Genomic DNA, 26,203 nt, shown 5'->3' with positions numbered 1-26,203 from the left:
TTCATCTTTTTTTAAGTGTCCGCTATTTATCTACAGATGTTATGGCCGATACATATATATATATATATTCCTCATTTAAACTTTGTGATTATCTCTTGACCCCTTTACGCTCTATATGCATTCCCTAGCGTACACGTAAAAACCTAAATATACTTTGGGCATAAGTGCATAGTGAATAGAACATCATACTGTATATTTGTCTATGTAATAAAAAAAATCAAAAATCTCTGAATGTGATGACGTCTTCGAAGAGACATGCAACTTATTGTATCTTGGAATGGACAAGATGAGTCTATCCTAAATCTTTTTTGATTTTCAGTACCACCCATGTAATGATACACCATGCAAATCATTGGCTGTAAATTGAAGTTAGTTTGATACCCTTTGACAGCCACTCGAATCCCTTTGTGGGATTCAAACCTGCAACCTTTTGGTTACCAATCTAGATAATTAACCGCTAGGCTGCACCACAATTCTATTCATTGCATGCACTCTATTTCTCTACTTCTATTCATGTCATGTCATTAAATGCTTGTCAAGTTCACACACTTGTCCAGCACCAGGACATCATCTGTTCACAATTGGGAATTTTGCCTGTGAACTGAATATTAACAGCCTCATTTACTCTGGGCATGGCTGTTTGAGTGATCGAACCCGTCAAAATGCATGGCTATTTTCATTGATTATTGACTAGCTGAATGACTAGCTCTGGGCATCATAAAACACCTTTTGTTTTACTCAGGAGAACAGCGTGACACTTCCCTGCATGTAGCTCCAGTATTACTTCCGTTGTTGAGCTATACAGTGATAGGCTGCATCCGAATCGCATACTTCTCTACTATATAGTAGGTGAAAAACAGTATGTGACAAAATAAGTAAGTCCGAATTCACAGTACTCAAAAGTGTAGGCAAAAAGTCCCCGGATGACCTACTTCTTTCGTCAAGACTCTGAAGTGTGCATACGATGAACACTTTACTATCCCATGAGGCCACGGGGTGAATGGTGGTGAAAGCGACACAACTGATGCTGAAAGGTCACATGATAATGACAACATGGCTAATGTATTACGTCCAGATTATATTCTTACAACACACATTCATATATAGAACGCACTCTTTTAGCGATTGTGAAGTAATTACTAATTTAAAGGAGACATTATCATGCTTTTAAATTGTTCCTTTTTACATATAAATCATACATTTGTAGTCTATATAAAGCGGAACTGCAATGCTTGGGTCTGAATTCCTCATTATTATAGCTCCACAGGCCCCTTTTCTACCCCTTTTCTGATGTGCGTCTGAGAGCAACTCGTTTTGGTGCGGTCTCTTTAAATACAATTGAGACACTTCATACCCCGCCCACACTCGGTTCAACTCCACCCCGTTCGGCCATTTTTGTAGTTTGATAGCAGAGATACGATTATCTAGCGGCACAGAAACTTTTTATTCACACGTTATTAACAAAATGTCAACAACGGAAGACTTGTCCAGCCAGCCTTACATGTTCGAGCCAGAGTCGGAGCTGGAGCGAGATGAAAATGAAGATGACGAACCTGTAGAACAACGTCTTCATATGGATGTATCGCAATGGTGTGTTACTGTATTTACACATGAAACTTTGGTCTTCCGACCTTTTACCACCGTGTCGATTTATTTTGATTAATATGTGCGAGGGAGAGAGAGCAAGACAGCGTCTAGTTTGGAGACGGTGATGTCTTGTTTACACTTTCGCCTGGCTCTGAAGAGAGAGAGTGAGCGCGCGCGCGACCGGATCTCTCTCTCTGCTCGTTCTTTCAGTTAAACATGCGGCCTGTAACAAGCGCGGCAGTTCATCTACATTAAACGGTGTAATGAAGCGTGTGGGTTACTACATCCAACAACCGAACATTTTAACTTACCCTCTCGTAACTTCTGCATCCTTTAGCTTGGACTACAAAATTGCAGCGAGAAATAAAAATGGCGGATTGCTCGAAGTGTTGGGCCGGAAGTCAATGTCCTTATTTGGCAGTTCCGCTGCAAATACTGTGACGTAATAGTTAAAAAAACGTCATAGATAACAGAAAAATCGGAACAGGTTGAAAAATATGACCAAAACAGAATATAAAGATATCAATGAAGCACCTGAAGAGAATAATTTCATATTTTCTGTACTTCTAAACACTCCAAATATACAACAAAATGCATTTAAGGGCTAAAAAAGTGCATTTGGCATGATATGTCCCCTTTAAAATAAGTATACTCAAGAAAGTATGCGATTTCAGACAACATATAGTGTTCAAATTCAGTTTTGTCATTAATAAGGATTACAGGACCCCAGGGTTGATTGACAACTTGCATTTCACGCTTGGCAGACCAGTTAATTTAGGAAGCATTAGCCAAGCTGATTATTATTTTTACTCTGTCCCAGACTGTAAAAGATGAGTTAGGTGTTTTTGGAAACATCAGACAATAAATGTCATTAAATCAGCTTGCCTGCTGAGTGATATGATGTTAATCCCATGGTCCTGTTGTTGTAGGATATTACAACAGCGGGAAATGCTTAAGTTTCCTTGAGCCACACAAGCTTCACTGGATTTGGCACAGATTTTCCGCAGAATTAGATATTTCTTTTAGATTGTGCTCTTTTAGCTATGAACATTGGCCACAACTAAATATTATGATTGTGCTCCACTTGTGGTGTCTCCTATTACTGATCAGCACTTTTTGTAACTTCCCTGTGAATAGTGTAAATAATGAATGCTGACACTGGAAGAGCAATAGGAAGTGTTTTTTTTTTTTTGGGTAGGGTAATTCTTCCATAGCAATGTTGTTTGAGTGGAGGAGGTTTTTGGTGCTCTTCCATTTGGCTGTTGTAAACCTAACCATCTAAAGCCGCTTTTCCACCATTGGGTCAAACCATTCTCATTGCTTGGCCTTAACCATCCCGTTCTGGCCGATCTGGCTCAGCCGGGCCAGATATGGTTTCATTTTCCACTGTGGGGCTGATAACAGAGTTCTTTGGAATGTTATACAAATGTGTCAACTGTGCTGAGAATTCTGGGCCGAGGGCGGTTTGTAATCGTGACATGACACATCACATCTGATCAGAACATATTTGATGATTTATATACATTTCTGTAGCAAGATTTTGGGCCAATGAGATGAACCTATTCACCTATTGAACCAATGAACCTATTCACAATTGCGGCAAATATTGCCGCAATTGATTGGATTTGCATGAATTCTTGTGCTCACAAGACTGCAAAATTCTGAAAAGACTGGAAAGTAGATAGCATGCACAACAATGGCAGTACAAACCTTCTTGGTTGTTTTGAATGGATCACATGACTGTGTCACTAGAATTTTTCTTTTGTGAAATTTACTAAATATTTACTTTCAGATCTTTGAAGTAAATTTCACACATGGTATTTGATTTTACTCAACTTTTTTAAAGCAAGTGTTTACATTAAATTAATTTCATAATTGTATACATTTTAATTTATCACTATACTGACATAGTGGCACTATGGTAACCACAAAAACGTCAACAACAGATTATTTAACGGTAGATGTCCAGTATAAAAAACAGTAAACACTAACAGGTCTTTGTATAAAAACTGAATAAAATAACTACTCAAAAATGCATAAAATAACACTAAATTTCAACATTTACTTTCTCAGTTCAGTCCAATGCAAAGTATGCTGGAAATTAAAATCCACCCATGCAGTTTAAATTAATGCAAAAAAAAGAAAAAAGATTGATGTATACCCAACACAAATTAATTAAGTAACCTTCCGTTTTACATATCTAAGTGTGCTGAACAGTGAAATAAGGATGTGATAAAATGTTCAGCAATTGTGTTGCTTTAGCTCATTTTAATCTATCTATAAATTACAGAAACGTCTGTCTGTCTATATGTCTGTGTGTGTTTGTGTGTGTCTGTATGTCTTTTATTCGCATATCTCTCGAACCCTTAGTCCGACGAATTTCAAACTCGACAGGTGTCTTGCTATGGGCACGAGTAAGTGCAGTGCCAAGTTTGACGTTGTTTGGATGAGAAATGCAAAATATATCGTTAAATATATCGGTAAAAGAAGCCCCAAGAAGGTTGTGGTTTAAAAATAAACATTCTGACATAAACACTCAGTCAGCTACACTGTTTACTTCTGAATATTATAGTTTGGTTCCAAAACGTGATAAATCCATTTGGATTAATTTGAGTAAAAAATGTGTTTTCTTTACCAAGAAAGTGGCAAGATGAAAACCACTATTTTCTGTTTCAAACTTTCACATAGCATCTTTAGGTTATAATAACATAAAAAATTTAAATCCAGATTTTGATTTTCAAAGATTTATTATAAAAACAGATTATTTTTCCCCAAAAATGCAATAAATTCATGACACTTTTTTTCAAAATGCAATTAATCCATTGAATCAATATAAAAGTTATTTTTCATATTGAAACTGTTGAAAATACACAACAAAGTAAGTTGACAGCCTCTGAACTCGGTCAATACTAATCTTATATACAGGCACGTACTGGACTAAACATACATTCAATCAGCCATCGCTAAGAAATACCTCCTGAAATTTTTGACGGCGATCAGCAGTAAAATGGCTTGGCCCTGCTCGGTTTTCGTTGACTTTGAGTACAAGTATCGAAAGTTTTTTAAAAGATCCCCTGGGGTTAACGTGTCAGCGTGACAGAAGTTTGATGCTGTCGTGTGAGAACAAGCAACAGTCGGCATTTTTCCTCCTCCCGCGTGCCTCATCTTGTTAATCTCCTCACGTAAATGATTAGATTTCGATGGCTTACGTTTCTTCCCTACGGCAGAATCCACCACAGGTTCATCAATGCCGTCAAATGTATTAATTTTTGTTTGTTTGTTTGTTGATCAAAAAGTACAAAGTAGATAAGGAAAACTAGGATGCCGAGTGTATTCAAAGCGCCACCGTTACTGTTTACAATGCGTGGAATGGTGCGCTGTGATTGGTTGAGCGGATTTATCGCATTCTGCAGGAGACTGACGTTTGTAGCGGTTTGGAAAGAAAGGGAGAAAACTTGACAGAATAACACGGCGGATATCACATTTCAAGTAAGATTAAAAATGGACTTTTCAATACCGACCCTATACAATACTGATTTTTGCGGGAACTCAATTTTTTTGAAAAATGGCGTTTATCGCGTTTTGGAAACAAACTCTTAATTTTATTCACGGCCATCATTTGTAGTAACCTATTCACAAACTGTTTGCTCAAGCGTAGCATTTTTTCGGAGTTCACTGTGTAGCCTGCTCCCTGAATCGTCGAGTTCACTGTGTAGCCTGCTCCCTGAATCGTCGAGTTCACTGTGTAGCCTGCTCCCTGAATCGTCGCCTGCTCCCTGAATCGTTGAGTTCACTGTGTAGCCTGCTCCCTGAATCGTTGAGTTCACTGTGTAGCCTGCTCCCTGAATCGTCGAGTTCACTGTGTAGCCTGCTCCCTGAATCGTCGCCTGCTCCCTGAATCGTTGAGTTCACTGTGTAGCCTGCTCCCTGAATCGTTGAGTTCACTGTGTAGCCTGCTCCCTGAATCGTCGCCTGCTCCCTGAATCGTTGAGTTCACTGTGTAGCCTGCTCCCTGAATCGTTGCGCTTATTCATTTGTGGATGTTAACTGACTCTGTAAGTCACCTACGCTGTTTACTTCTGTATATTATATCTATCTATAAATTACGTGAACGTCTTTCTGTCTGTGTGTGTGTGTTATTCGCATATCTCTCGAACCGTTAGTTGGATAGATTTCAAACTTGACAGGTGTCTTGCTACGGCATGATTAAGTGCAGTGCCAAGTTTGATGTTGTTTGGATTAGAAATGCAAAATATATTGTTAAATATATATTGGTAAAAGAAGCACACACTGGCTTTTGCTGTTCTAGCCACTGGCCACTCCCCCTCTCACACTGCACACTGAGTGAGCACAGCTGGCCCCTCCCCCTCTCACACTGACATTGAGTGAGCACAGCTGGCCCCTCCCCCTCTCACACTGCACACTGAGTGAGCACAGCCCAGGACCAGAGACAGAGAGGGTCGAAGAAAGCAGCAGAGCTTAAGTAGTGTTTTCTCGGAGTTCACTGTGTAGCCTGCTCCCCCTGAATCGTGTAGTTCAATTTTCCACATTTATTGTATGTCATTATGTCAGTATCAGTATTTGCTTTCTACCATGCACAAATAAAAATGTCACTGAACTTTTGCTGTGTAATTGTAACAATGAGCACTCAAACACACCAAACCAACAATTACTAAAACACACACAAAAACTGATTTTGCACGGGCATTTTGCACTAGTTTGGTAAATTGAATAAGCAGCATTTTTTATTTTTTTTTAACAAATGTTTCTACTTTGGAGAATGTTTTTACTTAACAAAAATGCTGTCTCGGTGTTGACGGAAGGTCAAAACTTAAAGAAAAATATGTTTTAAAATATATACGGATACATGTGTTTTGTGTGCCTAAGTAATGATCAGTTAGGTAGTAGGTCTCTGTTCAAAACATTTTAACTCACTAGTACCCACATAGGAATGTGGTTCCTGTTGTATTAGGGCCACTGGAACTACTACAGTGCCAGCAGAAGACCCATGTAAGCTGAATGTAAATGAGTTGCAAACATAGAATGCATACTTAAAACTCACACACACGTTTATATGTGTATGACATATACATTATATCAGTGTTATGCTGGATTGAGATTAGGTCATTGAAAAAGGTGGGGGGGTGGACACACAAGCCCACATGCAGTGTAAGTGTTGTGCGAATATTGGATTGTGATGAGGTCATTGACGTGGGGGAAATAAAACACACACATATACAACACACAAGTCCCCGGATACTACATGCCCCAGCCATTATTTCTCCCTGCAGACAACCTTAACCTTACGCCAGGAAGCAGTGGCTAATTTAGCCCAGTGACATAATGCGTTATGATGGGCAATCAAGCCTGACTTCTGCTGACTCCCTCATAAAGCTAATGAAATCAATAGCAGTGTGGAAATGTGCACTGCACCCTTATGCCTTTCAGTTGGATCGCTGATACAGAATAATATTTTTACGCAGTTTATGTATTTGTCTAAATATAAACAACTAGAAATTCAAAAAGAGTAACTTAGATAACTGAACTAGGAACAGGATTTATAGTGATGACTTTCTACATTTGGATGTGATAGTCGACTTCATATAAATAAATAAATAAAATAAAAACTGCATACGCTTGGCCTTTATAGCTGCATAGCAATATGTTGACCCAGATACCATGATTATATTTACCAGGCTTTAGTCTTGTTTACTTCTTTTTGGTTCAAGAAGAGCACAGTCATTATACAGGTCCTGTTAGCTGCATCTGAATACAGCATAACATATATGTTAATCTGCAGTATAGTGATCTTAATCATATGTTATCAGGATATATATATAAAATCTCAGATAAGATCATATGTTACGGTGTGGTTTACAGTCTATTGTCCTATTGTGAACTGTACCATTGTATTGAGTCTGGATTTGTGAATAAAGGCAGTTGCTGCTTTCTGTGGATATTAACCTCTAATTAACATGCACATATTCACCCATCCAGCCCTGCCAATTTGAAACCCAACCTCTACTCTCTATTACAAAAAATAGCTATTACAGTGGAGAACACATAATTGAGTTGTACATAGCCTATTTATTTATGCATTTGGTGTTTTTTCTGCTTCTTAAAAAAATATAATAGGTCTAATAATAAAAATAAATAAATAAATAATAATTAAAAAAAACTTTTTAGATCTATCAGATTTAGATTGACCAGTCAATATTGACCATTTTGAGATCATTGGCATTGGTAAATATATAAAAATATCAGAGTTATTCTTATGTCAGTTCCAAAATTCTACCGTTGTTAATAAAAAATATTTTTTAATTATTTTTGAGTAAATATTGTGTAAAATAGTTGTGTAAAATATCATATATATATATATATATATGTGTATATATATATATGTGTATATATATATATATATATATATATATATATATATATATATATATATATATATATATATATATCACAGCGGTCGAAATCACCTAAGGACTGATCACCCGCACCTGCTTCACATTTTATCATCTCCCTCTGCATATAAGCACACAGTCAGTTTGACTGGTCTCGTTTGATCAAAGGACTCACTTTCCTGTTGACTCCAAGTTCCCAAGTATACGTTATCTCTCTCCATCGTCTTCCTGTTCCTTGTTGTCTCCAGCATCTCTTGTTCAGTGTTGTGTCAAATTGGATACTTACCTGTTCCTCCTCGAAATGTGAGCTCAGTCATCCGTTCATCCATCCATGATCTCCACTCCACCTGCAATAAAGAGACTGTCAGTATCATTCCATTATCCATCTGCAAACTGCCATATCTATCATATTCACCTGTATTGCTTATTGCTCATCGGTGTTAAATAAAGAAGCTACTGATTTTATCCCTGTCTCGAGTCTGTCTTGTCACACACACACACACACACACACACACACACACACACACACGTATACATAAATAATGTTTGTATATATATATATATATATAAAAATCAGAAGTTTGTCTGATATATTAGTCAGATGTAAGCAACAAGACTTTTGTCCCAGTCATTCTTTAGTTTAGACAGATATGTTTGCCGTTTTCATTAGTTTTTTAATGCAAGACTTTGACACTTTATATTGAGGGAGATTGGTGTCAATGAGAGCACATTAGCATGTTATATTTGCACATGCATTGACAAAGCCGTGGGTGAATTAAGATCTTGCCATCTGGTGAGTAGGCGGGGGAGAGAGAGAATGAAGATCAGCTTTGGGGAGGAGAGGGCATTTATCTCTGACTGGGGAGGCCATGACATAGAGCACTAGATATGTTATTGACTGCACTTCATATAATTAAAGACATTTAAACACATTGAAGTAAATAAATCCGACCAGAATATTACTGGGCATGTTTCAGCTATTACCCTGTCATTCATACCCTGTCAGATTGCTGATTCATAAATGTAGTCTCATCAAACTATGAATAAATTAAATCATGTTGCTTTTCCTGTTTACAAGTTGTGTGAATGAATGTGTTTGTCATCATGTGTTTTGGAGACTGACCTGCTTTTGATTCCTTCCAGGGTTCCATAGAAATGAAGACATGAAGGCCATTGAAGTTCTTCCCATCCTTAAAGAGAAGGTGGCATTCCTATCAGGTGAGCCAGTTGAGAATTTAGAAAAGGATGCAGGATCTAGTATATATATATATATATATATATATATATATATATATATATATATATATAAACAATAACAGTAAAACATTGATATAAAGTTCTGGCATGAAACCCTAGATGTTGCGGGCTGACAAGTCCTTACAAAATCTGCTTGCAATCACATCATTCTCTATAGGGCAGTGCTAATTGGTTCCCACTGTATCAGCAGCCAGTGAGCTCACCGCTCAACAATCAAATTTATGCCTATCGTTTGCTGTTGCAGTTTGCAGAGTGCTTTCAGAAACCCTCCACCTTCCCCAGCTCCACCTGTAGAGATCTGCAATATTCTGTGATTCATGTATGCTATGTATGTATACAGGAGCAGCATGTCTTGTTTGCTCACAGTAGCATGTTGTGTGTCTAATGGCAGTGTAGCATGTTGTGTGTCTTTGCAGTAGCTTTAATCAGGGGTGTAACGGTACACTGAAGTCACGGTTCGGTATGTACCTTGGTTTTGGGGTCATGATTTGATACGAATTCGGTACATTTACATGTCCTACAGTACGAATTCGGTACAGTTAAATGAACTCTTGTGCTGCATCCCAATTCACTTACTATCCATCCTAAATGGTATTCAAAATGAAAATTTTGTCCCAAATTGTAGTATGTTGAAATGAGTATTCCAAAGATACCCGGAAGGTCTACTTTTTCCGATTAGAATCCAAAGTGCAGATCTGTCCACACTCTAATGGCTAATGTTGCCCACAACCCAGGGTTAGGCAAGTTCGGTCCTAAAGAGCCGCTGTCCTGCAGAGTTTAGCTCCAACCCTAATCAAACACACCTGAACAAGCTAATCAATGTCTTCAGGATTACTAAGGCTATAGGCAGGTGAGGGTTTTTTTCAGGGTTGGAGCTAAACTCTGCAAGACAGTGGCTCTTTAGGACAGAACTTGCCTACCCCTGCCACAACCCATTGCACCATTGCATACTTTTAGGGCACAGTATAAGTAGGCGAATTGGGACGCTGCATTGTTTTAGGTTGGTGCATAGATCGTCTCTTCATCTGCTCTTTTTCCTGTTGTGGTGGTTAGTAAACAGTGTTGCATTACCGCACGCGACCCCTTCTGGATGGGAGTGAGGAACGCCTGTGACTGACTGTATTCATCGTCTGACTGTATGCACCAAACCGTTACGTCCGTACCGTGACGAATACATGTACCCTTACACCCCTAATAAAAATTTAACTTGAGTGCAAAATCAGCATATTGCTGATTAATTTCTGATCATGGGACATTGAAAACTGGAGTAAATGCTGCTGAAAATTTACAGAAATAAATGTACATTTAAAATAGAAAACTAAGGGTCTATATACACATACAGTGTAATCAAAGGAATTACGAACAGGTGAGGAACTAATGAATACCCATGGAAACTAACAATCACAGAGAACTTAGGCAAAACGAAACATGGCAATAAATGAAAATGAAAACAGAACAAAACAAAACAGAACAAGACCATTACAACTACATTCTAAGCCACTTATTTAGAAGTGTTTGCTTCTTATCCAAAGGCCCGGATTCCTATGAATATTAACAAGAGGAAACTTATTTGCAGTGACAGTCATTAACACTCTCAGATATGTGAGCTCAAAGGCAGAACAGCATCACTGGGGAATGCAGTGAGTGTTTAGCTGGCTGCTGACCCAGATAGCTTACGAACATCTTAATCTTTGGCAGGCCAACTTGCTTATCGTCAGCTCAGCTTGCCTAAGTAGAGATAAAACTCATTTCCAATTTTGCCCTTCTTCCACCTCTGCACTTAAAAGAGAGTTTAATGGAAGTTGATATGCAATAACGATATGAACCAATGGTATTACTCTAGCAATGAAATGAGGCATCATATTCTGTATTAGACAAAAACTGCAGATAGCCAAAGAGTTGTACTCAGAAATGTCTTGGTGTGGTCAACTTTGATAAGTAGGCCATGGTGTTCCAAAGCATCACTATATACAGTAGGTATGCTAGTTGGGCTCGTTTCTTGAGATTAGACATTGCCCTGTTTTACTAATGCTTGAGTGACAGAAATTTTGTTGTTCCAGCTAACCAAATAGTGTGTTTATTTGACTCGCAGGTGGAAGAGATCGTCGAGGAGGGCCAGTCCTTACATTTCCAGCCAGGAGTAACCATGACAGAATACGACAGGAGGACCTTAGACGACTTATTGCGTACCTCGCAGGCATCCCCAGGTACTACTTGTGTGTGTGCATCTTTGTCTTTGTGTCAGTGTGAACATTATTATGCAACAAAATTCAAAGTCATAATAGATCGGGTGCAGCCAGTCGAAACGTTGAGGAATTGATTCCAAGGCAGCACAGGCATGGAAGCCAGCCAGCAGCTGGAATTGTAAAGTTTCAGTTGAGTCACCATTGGGTTCATCTTAAGGCTGGCTCACACTAAAAGATTTTAAAATCTTATCAGATTTTTAAAATGTAAGATACTGTACCATAAGCATGACAATAAAAAATCATAAATTTAACAGTTTTGTCCCTATAGTATGTGGAGTGCCACGATGTGACCAAGACGGCACACCACAAACAAACTTTACCTAGGATTATCGGAAGGGGAGAGTTGGTCTCAAAATCGACCTGATTATCTTGTAGTGTGTGGATGCCTTTAGCAGCTCAAGCTCAGCATTTGGTATATTTTTGGCTGATAATTGGTGATTTAATAAAGATGCGGTCCCATTTTCGATTGCTAGGTGCATTTTCACCAGCAAAATCCAGTAATTTCAATAGGAATCCACGCTATCTTGATCGGGAATCCCAAAAGTTTGTGGTCTGTTTAATACTTTCTTTGAGCAAGGATGCAGTATATTGATAAAAAATGTGTAAAGATTTATATTTAAAATTGATGCTGTTGTTTTGAACTTTATATTCGTCAAAGAATCCTGAAAAAAAGTATCACAGTTTCCACATTGATAATAATAAGAAAAATTTACTTGCGCACCAAATCAGTATATTAGAATGATTTCTGAAGGATCATGTGACACTGAATTATGTGAACAGCTGCTCAAGAAAAGATAAGGCTTGTTCGACTTGAACCGGCGCTGCACAGACCGATAGGTTTATGACATCAAAGTACCGCGAGAGTGATTCAAAAGCATATGAGCCGTCCTGCTCTCTAATCGCTCTCGCGTTACTTTGATGCGCTTTGATGTCATAAACCGATCAGTCTGTGCAGCGCCGGTTCAAGTGGAACAAGCCTATAGATGTGTTATTTTTGCGAATTCATTTAAAATTGCCCCTTTCAGTTAAATTGTTGTCATATTTGCCATTGCTCTTTGAATTTTCACCAGTGAAATCCAGTCATTTTAATAGGAATCCACGCAATAAGGAATTTAGTTCAGTTAGTGGTGCGAATTCACTGCGTTGACAAACAGACAGCTGCTTGGTTTGAAAGTGACTTTTGTGTGAATGGTGCTTCATACATCTACTCAATAGACAATTGACCTTTTTTGTTAGGCGGTTGTGCTCACTAGGGTGTTTGGTGGTTGCTAGGGCTGTTGCTAGTGTGTTCTGGGTGGTTGCTAAGGCATTGCTAGGTGTCTGCTAGAGTGGTCTGAGCAGTTGTGATGGCGTTGCTAGCCGTTTGCTATAGGGTGTGTTAGACGCGGCGCTTCTTGTCCGGTGTGCGACCCTCTTTAGTCTTAGTACCTGCCCTTATAAAAAGCTAATTTAATGTATTGAGCGTCATATTTTCTCACCACACACTTCACAGCTTTTGCTTGCAGGTCTGTCTCCCACATCTGCGTTTATTTTCAGAAAACGATCCATATAACAGTAATGTAATGTTACTGCATCTGATCGAACAAACGTTCAATATGACGTTGTGACGTGATTGATGTTGCGATATTTAAACTTAAATTAGCTTTTAGATAATGTATCATGACTTGACTTGAGTGTTTTTGATCATATAAATTCATAAGAACAATCAGATAACAATCAGAATCACTGTGTTAGAGGGTTGCTAAAGCATTTCTTGGTTGTTGCTAGGGTGTCCGGCATGGTTTCTGTATTACTTAAAGCTGCAGTCCGTTGCTTTTTTGGGTTAAAAATTATCCAAAATAAAATTTTGAGCAAGTACATAACCAGCCAGTGTTCAAAACTATCTACTTGCCTTCAAAATGGTAAGCTTGTAATAATGTTTTTAATTCCAGTGGTACTGGTGGATTTCCGTGGGAAATTCGAGCATGTCTTTGCGTCATTACGTCACATCTGTACACATAAAGAAGGAGTCTCGGCTAGTAGGCTATGTTGCATGTGAGGATGTTGGAGGTGGAGATTTAAAGCCTTTTCTCGCAGCACTTGATATAATTAAACTTATCAATTTGATGGCGGATCCAGAAAGGTTCAAACGACAATCACCAGTGACAACTGGAGATTCACCCGTTAGGGATGGGCAAATGAAGCCTCATGAAGCACTGAGGCTTTCCCTTGATTGTTCCGGGAAAAGATTCGAAGCATCATGAGTGTCGAAAACAGCGCCATCTTGTAGCAGGTAAAAATTATAGCAGCCACATACCTGAGTGCGCAGCACCATTGTCTTATCTATTAAGCACAAATAAAAGCCTGACAACGCTAAGTGTTGAGTTTTCTGATAATATAATTCACATATTAAACTGAGGCAATAAATTAAATGTTATCTTTGTTATTGCTAAAATCGGGTCAGAGACAGAAAATGCTTTTTCCACAATAAGAAAACTTTATTTCACTGAATGTGAAAATTAAATTATATCTCAGTATGGGGGTCTTCACAATTCTTATCCAAGAATAAAAAGCCAAATACATGACAAGCCTGAGCTTTGACAATTCCTTATTAAAAACTATCGAGATTTTAAATAACTAGAGATGAGACCTTTTGTACACCACGTACAAACCACTGAAATCGGTTGATAAATGTAAACGTTATTTTTGTTTTTATCCAGAGAAACCGCAGCTCACCCTTTTACTTGCATTTGTTCACAGCGCAGTCTTGCCCTCATCAATATGGCGGAGGCGTTGACGTATCACTGCAACGTTCCAAAGCTGCCAATAGGGCGTCTATGTATTTATTATGTCTATGGTTCTGAGTGGCTGCTATGGCATCAATGTGTTCTGAGGGGCGTGACTGCAATGGTGTCTTAGAGGATTGCTAGAGCGTTGCTAGGTGGTCGCTAGGGTTTTTGTTTTAGAGGCTTGCTAATGTGTCACTAGGTGGTTGCTATGGTGTTCTCTGTATTTGCTAAATGTGTTCTGGGTGGTTGATTTGACACTGAAGCAGTTGCTTGTGTGCTCTGGAGGGTTACTAGTGTGTTTCTTATTAAATGAAAACTACAGCTCAAGGAAGCACCTTTACTTCTAGAACCGACGTTTTCATTTTGTTTAATTTCATTTCTTTTCATATCTATATTCATATACACATGTCATGCCCATGGCTACGCTTTTCCCAGTCTTATTACACACTCTAACACTGCATAGCAGTTCTCTGGCAACCACCCAGTACACCTTAGCACTGCTGTGGTGATGTAAGTATCTTTGCATTTTCTTGAGAAGACGTTCAAGTCTAGTTAATGTATTTTTTTTGTGAAGTCCTGATTATGTTTTTATTTTTTTGGTTTTGAAGCTCCCTGTTCTCTGGTTTGTTTAGACATCACATGGCCAATTTGTCTTTTCCCTGCTGTGTCCTTCTGTAGTTAGCATTGATTCGACTCAGTGAAACTCAACCAGCTCCACGTGAATCTCTGCTTTCAAGCCAGAGGGTTTCAGCTCTGCACATTTCAAAACTTTATGTAGGTTATCATCTGCCTCAGGGTTCTCCCAAACTTTACTTCTGTTCTATTGTCCATAATCACTCTGTTTGAGCCACAGAAATTAAACCTCAACTTCTCGATGGCTGTAAACACATTCTCCACTTTTGCACTGTACATGGCAGTTTGAAAATAAATAACATACTTCAAAGGACATAGAATTTAGTTGGGATACTTACTTCTAACCCTTTGCTTGGAAGTGCAGTTATTCAGTATTATGTTGGAGACCCAGATGTGGCCCCTGGCTAGGAAAACAACGCTTTAGTGAGGGAGTGTATAGACGCTTACGGTTGTTGGTTTTGGTGTCTGGTGTGTATCGGATAGCCAGGGGTGTAGATATGTTGTTTGGCCTGAAACTGAAGATTGTAGGCCGCACTGGTTGTCCTCCATCCCTCTTCCATTTCTTTCCTCCATCCATTTTTTTCACTCCTAAGAATATTCTCTCTTCCTTACTCTTGCATTCTCATTCTTTATGACTTGATACAAGTTAAGCTTCATGCCATCAATTACAGCACAAAATAATTATAACTTGCCCATCAATTAGTGAGATCAAACCCAAAATGTGTGTGTAGTAATGCACTTACAATGGAAGTCTTTAGGGCAAGGAATTGTGCAGGATAAACGTCTAAACACTCAACTGTTTTGAATGTACACCCACAGGAGGTTTTTTTATGTGTTGATATAGACTAGTTCAATAAAATCACTTTTTAACTCTTATTACCATATAAAGCAGGTAAAACCAGTCATTTTCATATGAAACATGCCATGATACCAGACATTCATCCACAGGAATCACATCGGTAACACATAACATTAATCCACCGAGAAAAGTAGTACCTACTACACTAAGATGATGATTTAAAGAACATTACATCAATTAATATAAACAATTCATATAAGCACTTAAAATTACAGGCCTGCTTTCTTGCTAATTATTTATGTATGTGTGTACGATTTTTAACTGTTTTTGAAACAAGTCTCTTATTGAATTTTCAGCATCCATTACTCCAGTTGTGCTACTTAATATTTTTGTGAAAACAATGATTTTTCAGGATTCTTTGATTAACAGAAAGTTTGAAGAACAGCATTTGATTGAAATAGAAATATTTTGTAACATTGTGAATTTCTTTACTGACACTTTTGATTTATTTAATACACCCTTGCTGAATAAAAGTATCAAATAAAAAATGGTACATATCACCCCACATCATGTTATCCCTTTCTCTTGTTTTGTCTCTGTCTCACTCTCATCCCTCTCTTCATTCTGTGTTCTTTCACTCTTCCTCCCCTTATCTCTTTCTCTCTCTCTCACTCTCTCACAGAGAGGGAGGTCAGAATGATTTAGAGTTGTTCAGTGCTCATTCCTGTTTAAGAGTCAGACCAGAGAAGTGCAGCTGTGGATATGAAAACACTCTTGAGTTAACAGGCTGTTTTTCAAGCTAGAGAGCTGTTTAGTTAGCATTTTGCTTGTTTGTTTTTGTCCTATAGCAGTTTTCTTTCAATTTAGCAAGAAGGGTTTATTTACCTTTTGCATATTATATTTGGGTAAGTGTTATTTTTCATGCAGGGTCATACATTATATCTGATGCACTAAATTTGATTTAAACCGAGAGGTATTTGTCGATATCTCTGAAAGCAGTGGCTCTCATTTACCTCTCCCTAATGACGTGAGTGTCAGCAGTTTGCAGAAGAGCTGATGCTGTGTTTTTATTTGTTTGTGTAGTGAGGAGGTGAGCAGACATGGCTTCACGGTCATCGTGGATATGCGTGGATCTAAATGGGACTCTATCAAACCTCTGCTGAAGATCCTACAGGAATCGTTTCCTTCCTGCATCCACGTCGCTCTCATCATCAAACCTGACAACTTCTGGCAGAAACAGAGGACGAATTTCGGCAGTTCCAAGTTTGAATTTGAGGTAAGCACTTTAAACCTGTGAATGTACGTTAAGAAAGTGACAGCAAATTAGGAGTTCTGTTCATGTTATATTCAATAATATATTGTTTTGAATGTTTCTAAAAATCTGTTATCTGAGAGTACAGCATTTTTCAGCGAAAAAAGTAAATGAATAAAAAGAAAGCGATAACACAATCTGCTTATAGTATGTTTTACTAGAACATTCCATCTTGCTGGTATGAAAGTAGAGCTTTCGAAATTACTTCTGACCTATTTCATCAAACAGCTGAGAGGAAGACACATGCAGTAATGATATATTTAATCTGAAAGATTAATCTCCCAATGGAGGTTTCTTAAATTAACACATCTAATGCAGCACAAGCTTAAAAAAGTGTTATTACATAGTAATATGTAATTGATACATATTAGGTGTTTATAACTGCATCACAAATATGATTTGAAGCTGTGTACACCTAAACACTGGAAAATACCTATAATTGCAACAGTATAATGCAGAACAGACTGTCTTGAAGTTCTGCTCTCTATCCACCAGCAAGTCTCAAGTGTCCACGATCCCCTCATGTCTCTGCTGTTGTCTCTAATAACATGACCTGAGCTGCAATCTCTGGAATGTTTTCCTGGCTCCTTTAAGTAAAGTGTTCAATGTAACTGATCCAATAGGGTGTGCATTCATCATCCAATCAGTGTTTAATTGCACTGTTGTTTTTAAATAACAATTGCAGCTTCTTGGAAACCTCCCACTGACAAAAGTGATCCATTCAGGACCCAGAGCTGCCAAATTATTATCATAGGTTGCAGTGATCGGTTTTGGTTGTTGTAAAGATGTCACACCAAAAAGCAGACCCGCATGTAAAATAATACATTTTGATATTAAATTGCAAAAATGTGTCAAAACTTGTAGAAACAATGCAGAGATATCAAACATTAATAGTAAATTCAACAGATTCTATCAGATTCTATCATTCTATCAGAATTCAACAGACATTAAACATCATTTCAAAACCTAGTAAATGACTGTATAATTTATATTTTTATTTCAGTTTTAGTTTTAGTTTTTTTAGTACATCATGGTAAAATGTAAAATTGTAATGAAAAAAAGTTTGTTGTTTTATTTTTTTATTTTATTTCAGTTATCGTATTCAAAATCTGATGCATTGAGAATATGAACCCAAGTGTCCTACTTTCATCCTTTCAGACCATCATGGTGTCCCTCGAGGGTTTGACCAAAATCGTCGATCCTTCCCAGCTGACTCCAGACTTCGAGGGCAGCCTGGATTACGACCACGAGGAGTGGATTGAAGTTCGAGTGGCCTTTGAAGACTTCACTAGCAATGCGGCACGCATCCTAGCCCGTTTGGACGAGCTCCAGGACATGGTGTCCCAGCGGGACCTGCCGTCAGATCTGGACGGGTCTCGGCGTGCTATGGAGGAACACGCGTCTCTGAAGAAAAAGGTCACTAAAGCTCCTGTGGAGGAGTTAGATACTGATGGTCAACGCCTGCTTCAACTTATCCAGTGTGGGGAGAAAGGCAGGGGAGATATCCAGGGATTAGCTCCAAAAGTCCAAGCACTTCTGGATAAACTCCACGGCACACGTCAACATCTCCACCAAGCCTGGCACATGCGCAAAGTCAAACTGGATCAATGCTTCCAGCTAAGACTCTTTCAGCAAGACGCAGAGAAGGTATGAATGAACGTACTACAAGATATGTGAGGTTTAATAAGGACAGAATTTGGCAGGTTTACATATTATATAAGGTTAGAACAATAACATAAGTTACGATACAACATACAAAGAGCATTTTATGCATAATATTTGTACCCTATATAATTTCATGTGATATTTCAAGAGTTCTATATTTTATATTCTTTAAGTGCCTCTATTATGCTATTTTATAGGTTCCTAATTTTGTTTTAGAGGTCTCCTACAATAGAAATACATGCATCAAAGGTCAAAAAAGACTTTAATTTTCACCTAATCACCTAGTTTCTGAAAATGGTGTGTTCGTAGATTCAGTCTCTCTAAGCGTCCTCTCTAATCCCCTTGTTTCCGCAAGCCTACTCTGCTCTGACTGTTCAGATGGCCCATTCTGTTGTGATTGGTCTACCGCTTACAGCATGTTTTGAAGACATTGTTATATAGGTATGTGTGAGGTTCTGAGGAAGGAGAACCCAAAAGCAGAAGATTTATTGAAACAAAAACTACAGAGGAAGATCAAACAGTAACCCAGGCAACACATGAACGGGGAAAGCCCAGTTGATGACACCGGCAAAGAATTATGAGCATACTCCGCCCAAGTTAGCTGCTGGCTCCAGGTTGAGGGATTGTGGGAAGCCAGACATCGGAGCATCCATCCTAGATTCTGGTTTACCCGCTAGGACTGGCCGTTGGTCTGTGAATGAAATCCTGATGACAGACTGGTGGAGGCTCCAATCTGCCGACAGAACTCCCTCCAAAAATGGGAAACGAACTGGAGCCCCCTGTCAGAGACCACGTCCTCCGGAAGACCATGGATCCGAAAGACGTGGTCAGTGACCACCCGGGCCGTCTCCTTAGCTGAGGGGAGTTTGGAAAGGGCAATGAAGTGGATCGCCTTAGAAAAGCAATCCACTACGGTGAGAATCACAGTATTGCCACTGGATAGAGGGAGACCAGTGACAAAATCCAGGGCAATATGTGACCAGGGGCGGGAAAGGATAGGAAGGGGATGTAACAGACCCTTTTATTTGGAGAACAGACCGAGAAAGCACCCACAAACCGACGGATGTCCGCTGCCATGGCAGGCCACCAAAACTGCTGGCGAATGACAGCCAGCGACCTCCTCACTCCTGCAGAAGTAAACCTGCATTTGATTTCATCAAACGCACTCTGAGCCGCCGCAGTCCAGGGTGTTAAAGGCCGTCTTCCACTCGTCCCCCTCCTTAATCCGAACAAGATGGTAAGCGTTGCGTAGATCCAGCTTTGTGAAGAATCTCGCCCCCTGCAAGAGTTCGAAGGCTGAAGACATAAGAGGCAGGGGGTACCTGTTCTTAACCGTTATGTCATTCAGCCCCCGATAATCTATACAGGGACGCAGAGAGTCATCCTTCTTCTTCACAAAGAAGAATCCCGCACCTGCCGGAGAAGAGGAAGGACGGATGGTTTCAGCGGCCAGAGACTCAGACAAATATTTCTCCCTGGCCACCCTTTCAGGAGCTCAAAAAGAGAAAAGACGACCAAGAGTCGGAGAAGTGCCTGTGAGGAGATCAATGGCACAGTCATACGGTCGATGTGGAGGAAGAGATGCAGCTCGGGACACACTAAAGGCCGCCCGCAGATCGTGATACATGACAGGAACCCAGGACAAATCAATCTCCTCCTGCTGAAACAAAGAAGGGGAGACAAAAGATGGAACAGAAACAAGGCAGTGTGCATGAGAATAAGGACTCCAATTAGAAATAGAATTATCTGCCCAGTTAATGAGGGGACCATATAGAGAAAGCCAGGGATGGCCAAAAACTAAGGGAGCTACTGGAGATTTAGTTAAATAAAGCTTGCGGCCATCCAGTGAGTGAGCAATAATGGAAGTATTTAGAGGATGAATAGGAAGGCCCCTCTCACAAGTCCTCATCGATAAAATTCCCCTCTGCCCCAGAGTTAATGAGTGCTGAATCCTTGAAGGAAGTATCATTCTTGATGACATTCACTGGCAGGAGAGTACAAGATTCATGAAATGGGGATGTGAAAGTTCCGCTCGCCAGAATTCCCCTGACTACCGATGAGTGCTGCCTTTTACTGGACAAGATGCAGCCAGATGACCATGGCCACCACAATAAAGACAGAGTCCCTCAGACAAGCATTTTTGTCTTTCCTTAGCTGAAAGATGCATTCTGCTAATCTGCTTGGGCTCTACACCAACCGATGGTTCAGGTACCCGGGAAGCAGAAGGAGAATCGAAAAGTTCTGCTCGTTGCCTGGAAAACTGAACCCGAACCCACCGACGTAACTCCAATCTGGAATCAAGAGAAACGGTTGTTCTGGGGGATGTTCTGGTGGGATCACGAGCATAAATCTCATCTTTAATATCATCAACAAGCCCATCCAAGAACCGCGCCGCCAACGCCTCAGGATTCCATTGACTGGTGGCTGTGCGAGTTCGAAATTCAATAGCGTAATCCGCCACCGATCTCTTGCCTTGTCGAAGAGCTGCCAACAGCCTTGAAACATCCTTTCCAAACACAGACCGATCAAAAACTTTGATCATTTCAGCTTTGAAGAGTTGGAAATCAAAACAGCTCTGGGATCGGGACTCCCATACAGCAGCGCCCCAGTCGCGAGCCCGACCAGACAGCAACTTTTGATCTTTCATTTGCATAGGTCCGCGGCTAAAGCGAGAACACCACCTCACATTGAATGATAAAGGAACGACAGTTGGTAGGCTCACCAGCATAAGCAGGAGGATTGTTGACTCAAGGTTCATGAGTGGAATTAGAGGCGGCTGAATCTGGGCTGAGACGTTGAATTCTTTCAAACTGGTCTGAAAGCTCAGCGACTTGCGCAACGAGATGTAGAGAGATGGAGAAACGAGCATTAACCAGCTCCTCCTCATGACGGCCCAGCATGGCTCCTTGAAGTTCCATGGCTGATCGGATAGGCGATTCTTCCGCTGGGTCCATGTGTGGCCAGTATGTAGTGTGTCCTGAGTCCTGACAAGTATGTAACAGAAAATGACACTGGAATTGCTGACGACTCGTTTTGTAATGCACTTAGATCTGTAAAACTTTGCAGACCTTTTACACCCACAAACAGCCATATTACATACTGCATGAAAGGGAATATAAAAGCATAATAGGGGCACTTTAATAAAAATTCACTTCGCCAGTACCGTGGTACAGTAAAGGTAAGTAATGGAACCAGTGTTCATGCATTGTAACTGCATAATACCAAGTTATTAAGGAACTTTTTGAAGAGTTTTTAGTGTTTTCAAAAAAAGTCTTGTTCACCAAGGCTGCATTTATTTGATATATAAATATTATATAAATAAATTATAAATTATATAAATAAATGTATTTGATATAAAAAATACAGCAAAATATTGTATTCCAGCCGTCAGTGTCACATGATCCTTCAGAAATCATTCTAATATTCTTTTTTTTTTCAGGATTCTTTGATGAATAGAAAGTTCAAAAGTACAGCATTTAATTTAAATTCATAAAATGTCTTTTAATCAATTTAGAAGTATTAATTTCTTCTTTTTTTTTTCTTTTTTTTTTTTTTAAATCATATTGATCAAACACTTTATTGGTAGTGTAAGCATAGTTAAACACAGTAGTCAACATTTGAAGTAGATCAAAAAAGTTCATCAAAGCCCTAAGACAAGAACGGGTATTGTTCAAAATTCATGTATAACATTGATGAAAGGTTTTGATCCACTTCAAATGTTGACTACTGTATGTTATACCAGTCTATTTACAGTAAAATAAAAGCGTTAAGAGCAAAAATAACGATGACAATTTAATAGTCAGAATTTTCTCTTAAAAATATACAGAAAACAACAAAAAATCATAACCAAATCATTAGAATCTGAATGAGCAAATCCTTGAATTTCACCAGAATTTCAAAGTCTGCTTTTGAGGATGCACAGATAAACATTGATAGAGTGTGATACATTGATATAGTGTTTCTTAATTAGAGTGTATTGAAGTATAACAATATTCCAGTATATTTCACAGCCCATGCTTTCCATTTTTTCCTTTCAACAGATGTTTGATTGGATTGTACATAATAAAGGCCTGTTCCTGACAACCTACACAGAGATAGGAGCCAAACATCAGCACGTGCTGGAGCTGCAGACCCAACACAACCACTTTGCAATGAACTGCATGGTAAGACTGTGTCCAGTGGTCCAGCAGTAATATCTGTCACCACCTGAGGCATTATAACAGTGAAGCTTGATGAGTGTTACATCAGGAAAATAATGTACGCTTGTACACGTGCCCTGACTCACTTAGTCATGCAAGAATGAATTTTCTGTTGTCATATAATAGTCATGTCAATATATGCTTGAAGGGTATGTAATGCCACTGGAGAACAGTCACACGTTGATATATCATCCCTGTGTGTGTGTGTGTGTGTGTGTGTGTGTGTGTGTGTGTGTGTGTGTGTGTGTGTGTGTGTGTGTGTGTGTGTGTGTGTGTGTTTGTGTGTGTGTGTGTGACCCTGGGCATATTCGTTAATCACCCCCAGTAGATTTCAAAGGGAGAGAGTTTCACAAGAAAACGCCATGACATCAATCACTGATTTTCCATCTCTATGGTCTCATCTGCCATCTGTCCATCCATATCTAAATGTTACTGCTGTTCAGCCAATAGGAAAAGTCTAAAGCATGTGTCTGCATGCAGGGTGGACTCATACAAATGACCAATGTAGTTTTAAATGTTTTCACATGTTGGAAATTCATAGAGAATGTTTTTTTTTTTTCTCAAATTTGAAGGATATAAATGTGGTAACACATATCTTTCATTAAAAAATCAATAAACAGTAATAATGCTTAATAGACCAAGTAGTTGATATACTTTGAATATATTGATATATAAAAGAGATTCATCTTTTAAGTCATTAAGTTTAATGGTTTCTAACTAGATTTTTACATTTTTGGCAGAAAATGAAAATGCAAAACTTATAGCACACATTGGGCCTCATATAGCACTCAAGTGCTTTAATGTACAACAGTGATATTAAATGATCAAATTCATACACCTTATTAATGATGCACACTATATACAGATGAGCAGATGAGTTAAGCTAAATGGTTAAGCATTTTTTTAATTTTTTATGCAAATGCCTAACAATTGCCTTTATATTGTGAGTTCATCTGCTTTCCTGGACAAAGAATTGAATTTACGCTTTTAATATCACTGTCCTTCTACATTAGTCCTTTACAAACCTGGTGAATATGACCGGCGGGCAATGGAGGAAAGCGGTTTTAGTGATCTTGCACGTGCACCCTATTTACAAATGATTGGAATTCATTAATATATGTTTAACTATCAAATGTTAACTATCAACTATCTGAATTTTTGAAGTGTTCACGAATCCGGAGGAGAGATTCTGCGCTCATTTTACACACAAATTAATACGACTTTACTCATATATTTTTGGAAGTTTCATGAATGAAGCCCTTTTTTTAAAGGCTACAAAGTGTGCTATTGATTTGTGTATTTTTATATATATATATTTATTCATTTTTGTTTCTTTTGTTTTATAGGTATGAAATAATTTGATAAACAATTAAGAAAAACTATATAGATATAGAAATAAAACATCTTGATGAACAATTAGAAGAACAAACAATATAGGTGATTAAAATACACGTAGATAAACAAGAAAACCACTTCTGTCCTGAAATGGTTTCAGTCATACCTGTCTGACAGAAAGTTTATAGTAAAGATGGATAATTTCTCCAATTTCTATGGCACCTCTGACCTGTGGTCTTCCACAGGGCTCTATTTTGGCTCCTCCTCGGTTTTCTCTATACATGCTACCTCTGGGCGCTATTCTAAGGAGTCATGGCGTATCCTTTCATTTTTACGCGGACGACACTCAAATTTATATTCCAATCAAGAGAAACAACCCTGCAGCGATGAATTCTCTTCTGCGATGCCTAGAGGAGGTTAAAGCATGGCTAGGCCAAAATTTCCTCTTCCTAAATGAAGACAAGACTGAGGTCATTGTTTTCGGCCCAAATGAAAACTCTCAGCGTATAAGTCCAGAGTTAGAGAGTCTATCGACTTTTAAATTCAGTTTTACAGTTCCAGTTTCTACCAACTTCATCTATTGACTAAAATCAAAGGCTAGCTCACCCAGAAAACTCTGGAAATGGCTGTTCATGCATTTATTACGTGTCAGCTAGATTACTGCAATTTCTTATATTGCAGACTGACGCTGCTTTTCTACTGCGTTTTTATTTTTATTTTATTTTTTTATTCTATATTTGAGTCTGACACTGCTTTGCTACTCCTGTTTTACTATTTTATATTTGAGTCTGATACTGTTTTATCACTCTGGTTTTAAGGTTTTGCTTAGCTTTGCTGCTCTTATTTGTGTTGTATGTGTTGTTATGTATTGTAGGTCTTACTATATTTTAATCTGGTTGTTCTGTAAAGCACTTTGGTCAGCCTAGTGGCTGTTGTAAATTTGCTATTCAAATAAAGTGAACTTTAAAACTAACAACAAAGATATTAAAACAAAACAGATCTTGATAAACATAAGAAAACAAACAATATAGAGATGGAAATTAAACAAATTCAGAGTTAAATGCAGCTAAATATTATTATGCATTTGTGTTCTCCACCCTTAATTACATAACTTTTAAAGTAACCAATTAGGATGTTTTTATAGGTTGTTATAGGGCTCTTTGTTGCTCCTTTGTTAGTGTGTTAGGTTTGGCTGAGTGTGCTAAATCACATGTCCTGCCTCAGCTGTGAGAACTGTCTACCCCCTCTCACGTTGCTACAACTGTGCAGAACTTAACGGATGAAACGCTTTGTCAACTGTTTGCTTTGGGTTAGCCTGACTGTCGGGCACCTCCTCAGGAAGTCCCAGGAGCCTTACTTTCCTGCCTGATATGAAGCATGAACAGACGAAAACACTTTAGTGTCAGATGGTTATTCGGCTTGTATTACTTGATAGTTACTTGATTAATGCATGTTTTGTGTTTATTGCATTCTTTCTTATTTCACACAAATGGAATACTAATGTCTGGTGTTATGATCACTGGAAACAGACTTCTTTTAGTTTTTTTAAAGTCGACATGAAACGGACGTTGTGATAGTCTTCCCTATTGCGACGTATATCCGAGTGAAACGGTTATTTACTTTTTTTTTTAAATAAATGTAGGACAGGACTTGATTTCGTCCTTGGGATTTGATTGGATCATAGGAAGTTCCCCATTTGCAGTCAGTTGTAGAAGATATTTAGTCCCAACCTCCGCCGAAACGCACGTCATGAAGGAAACAGATATTGTTAATGTTTTTGATAAAATATTATGAGTGCATAGGAATTTTAAAACAATAATGATGTTCACAAATAAATTATTTCTAATAAACTGCAACATTCTGAAAAATAATGAAAATAAATCATTTTTGATTTAATGTTGACTTTAATAATCAATAACACTATATGCTGATAGCCTGCCCCCTAGAGGACTCAAGGGTCACTACAGTTTAATAACCTGCACGTACTGTGGC

At 38.6% G+C, this 26,203-nt stretch overlaps 1 protein-coding gene across 5 annotated transcripts in view; it reads left to right on the top strand.

The window, feature by feature from the left end:
- The window catches only part of triob (trio Rho guanine nucleotide exchange factor b), a 153,504-nt gene that overhangs the window by 46,934 nt on the left and 80,367 nt on the right, over positions 1–26,203 (top strand). For all 5 annotated transcript variants that reach the window (XM_084088832.1, XM_084088830.1, XM_084088831.1 and 2 more), the window contains exons 3-7: positions 9,141–9,215; positions 11,347–11,461; positions 16,784–16,976; positions 18,171–18,659; positions 22,718–22,840. In XM_084088832.1, the coding sequence (XP_083944958.1) occupies positions 9,141–9,215; positions 11,347–11,461; positions 16,784–16,976; positions 18,171–18,659; positions 22,718–22,840 (995 nt within the window). The remainder of the gene's footprint in view (positions 1–9,140; positions 9,216–11,346; positions 11,462–16,783; positions 16,977–18,170; positions 18,660–22,717; positions 22,841–26,203) is intronic.

Source organism: Abramis brama (genome assembly GCF_963993115.1).
Source record: "Abramis brama genome assembly, chromosome: 17".
Taxonomy (NCBI): domain Eukaryota; kingdom Metazoa; phylum Chordata; class Actinopteri; order Cypriniformes; family Leuciscidae; genus Abramis; species Abramis brama.
This window is presented reverse-complemented; position numbering and strand designations above follow the sequence as displayed.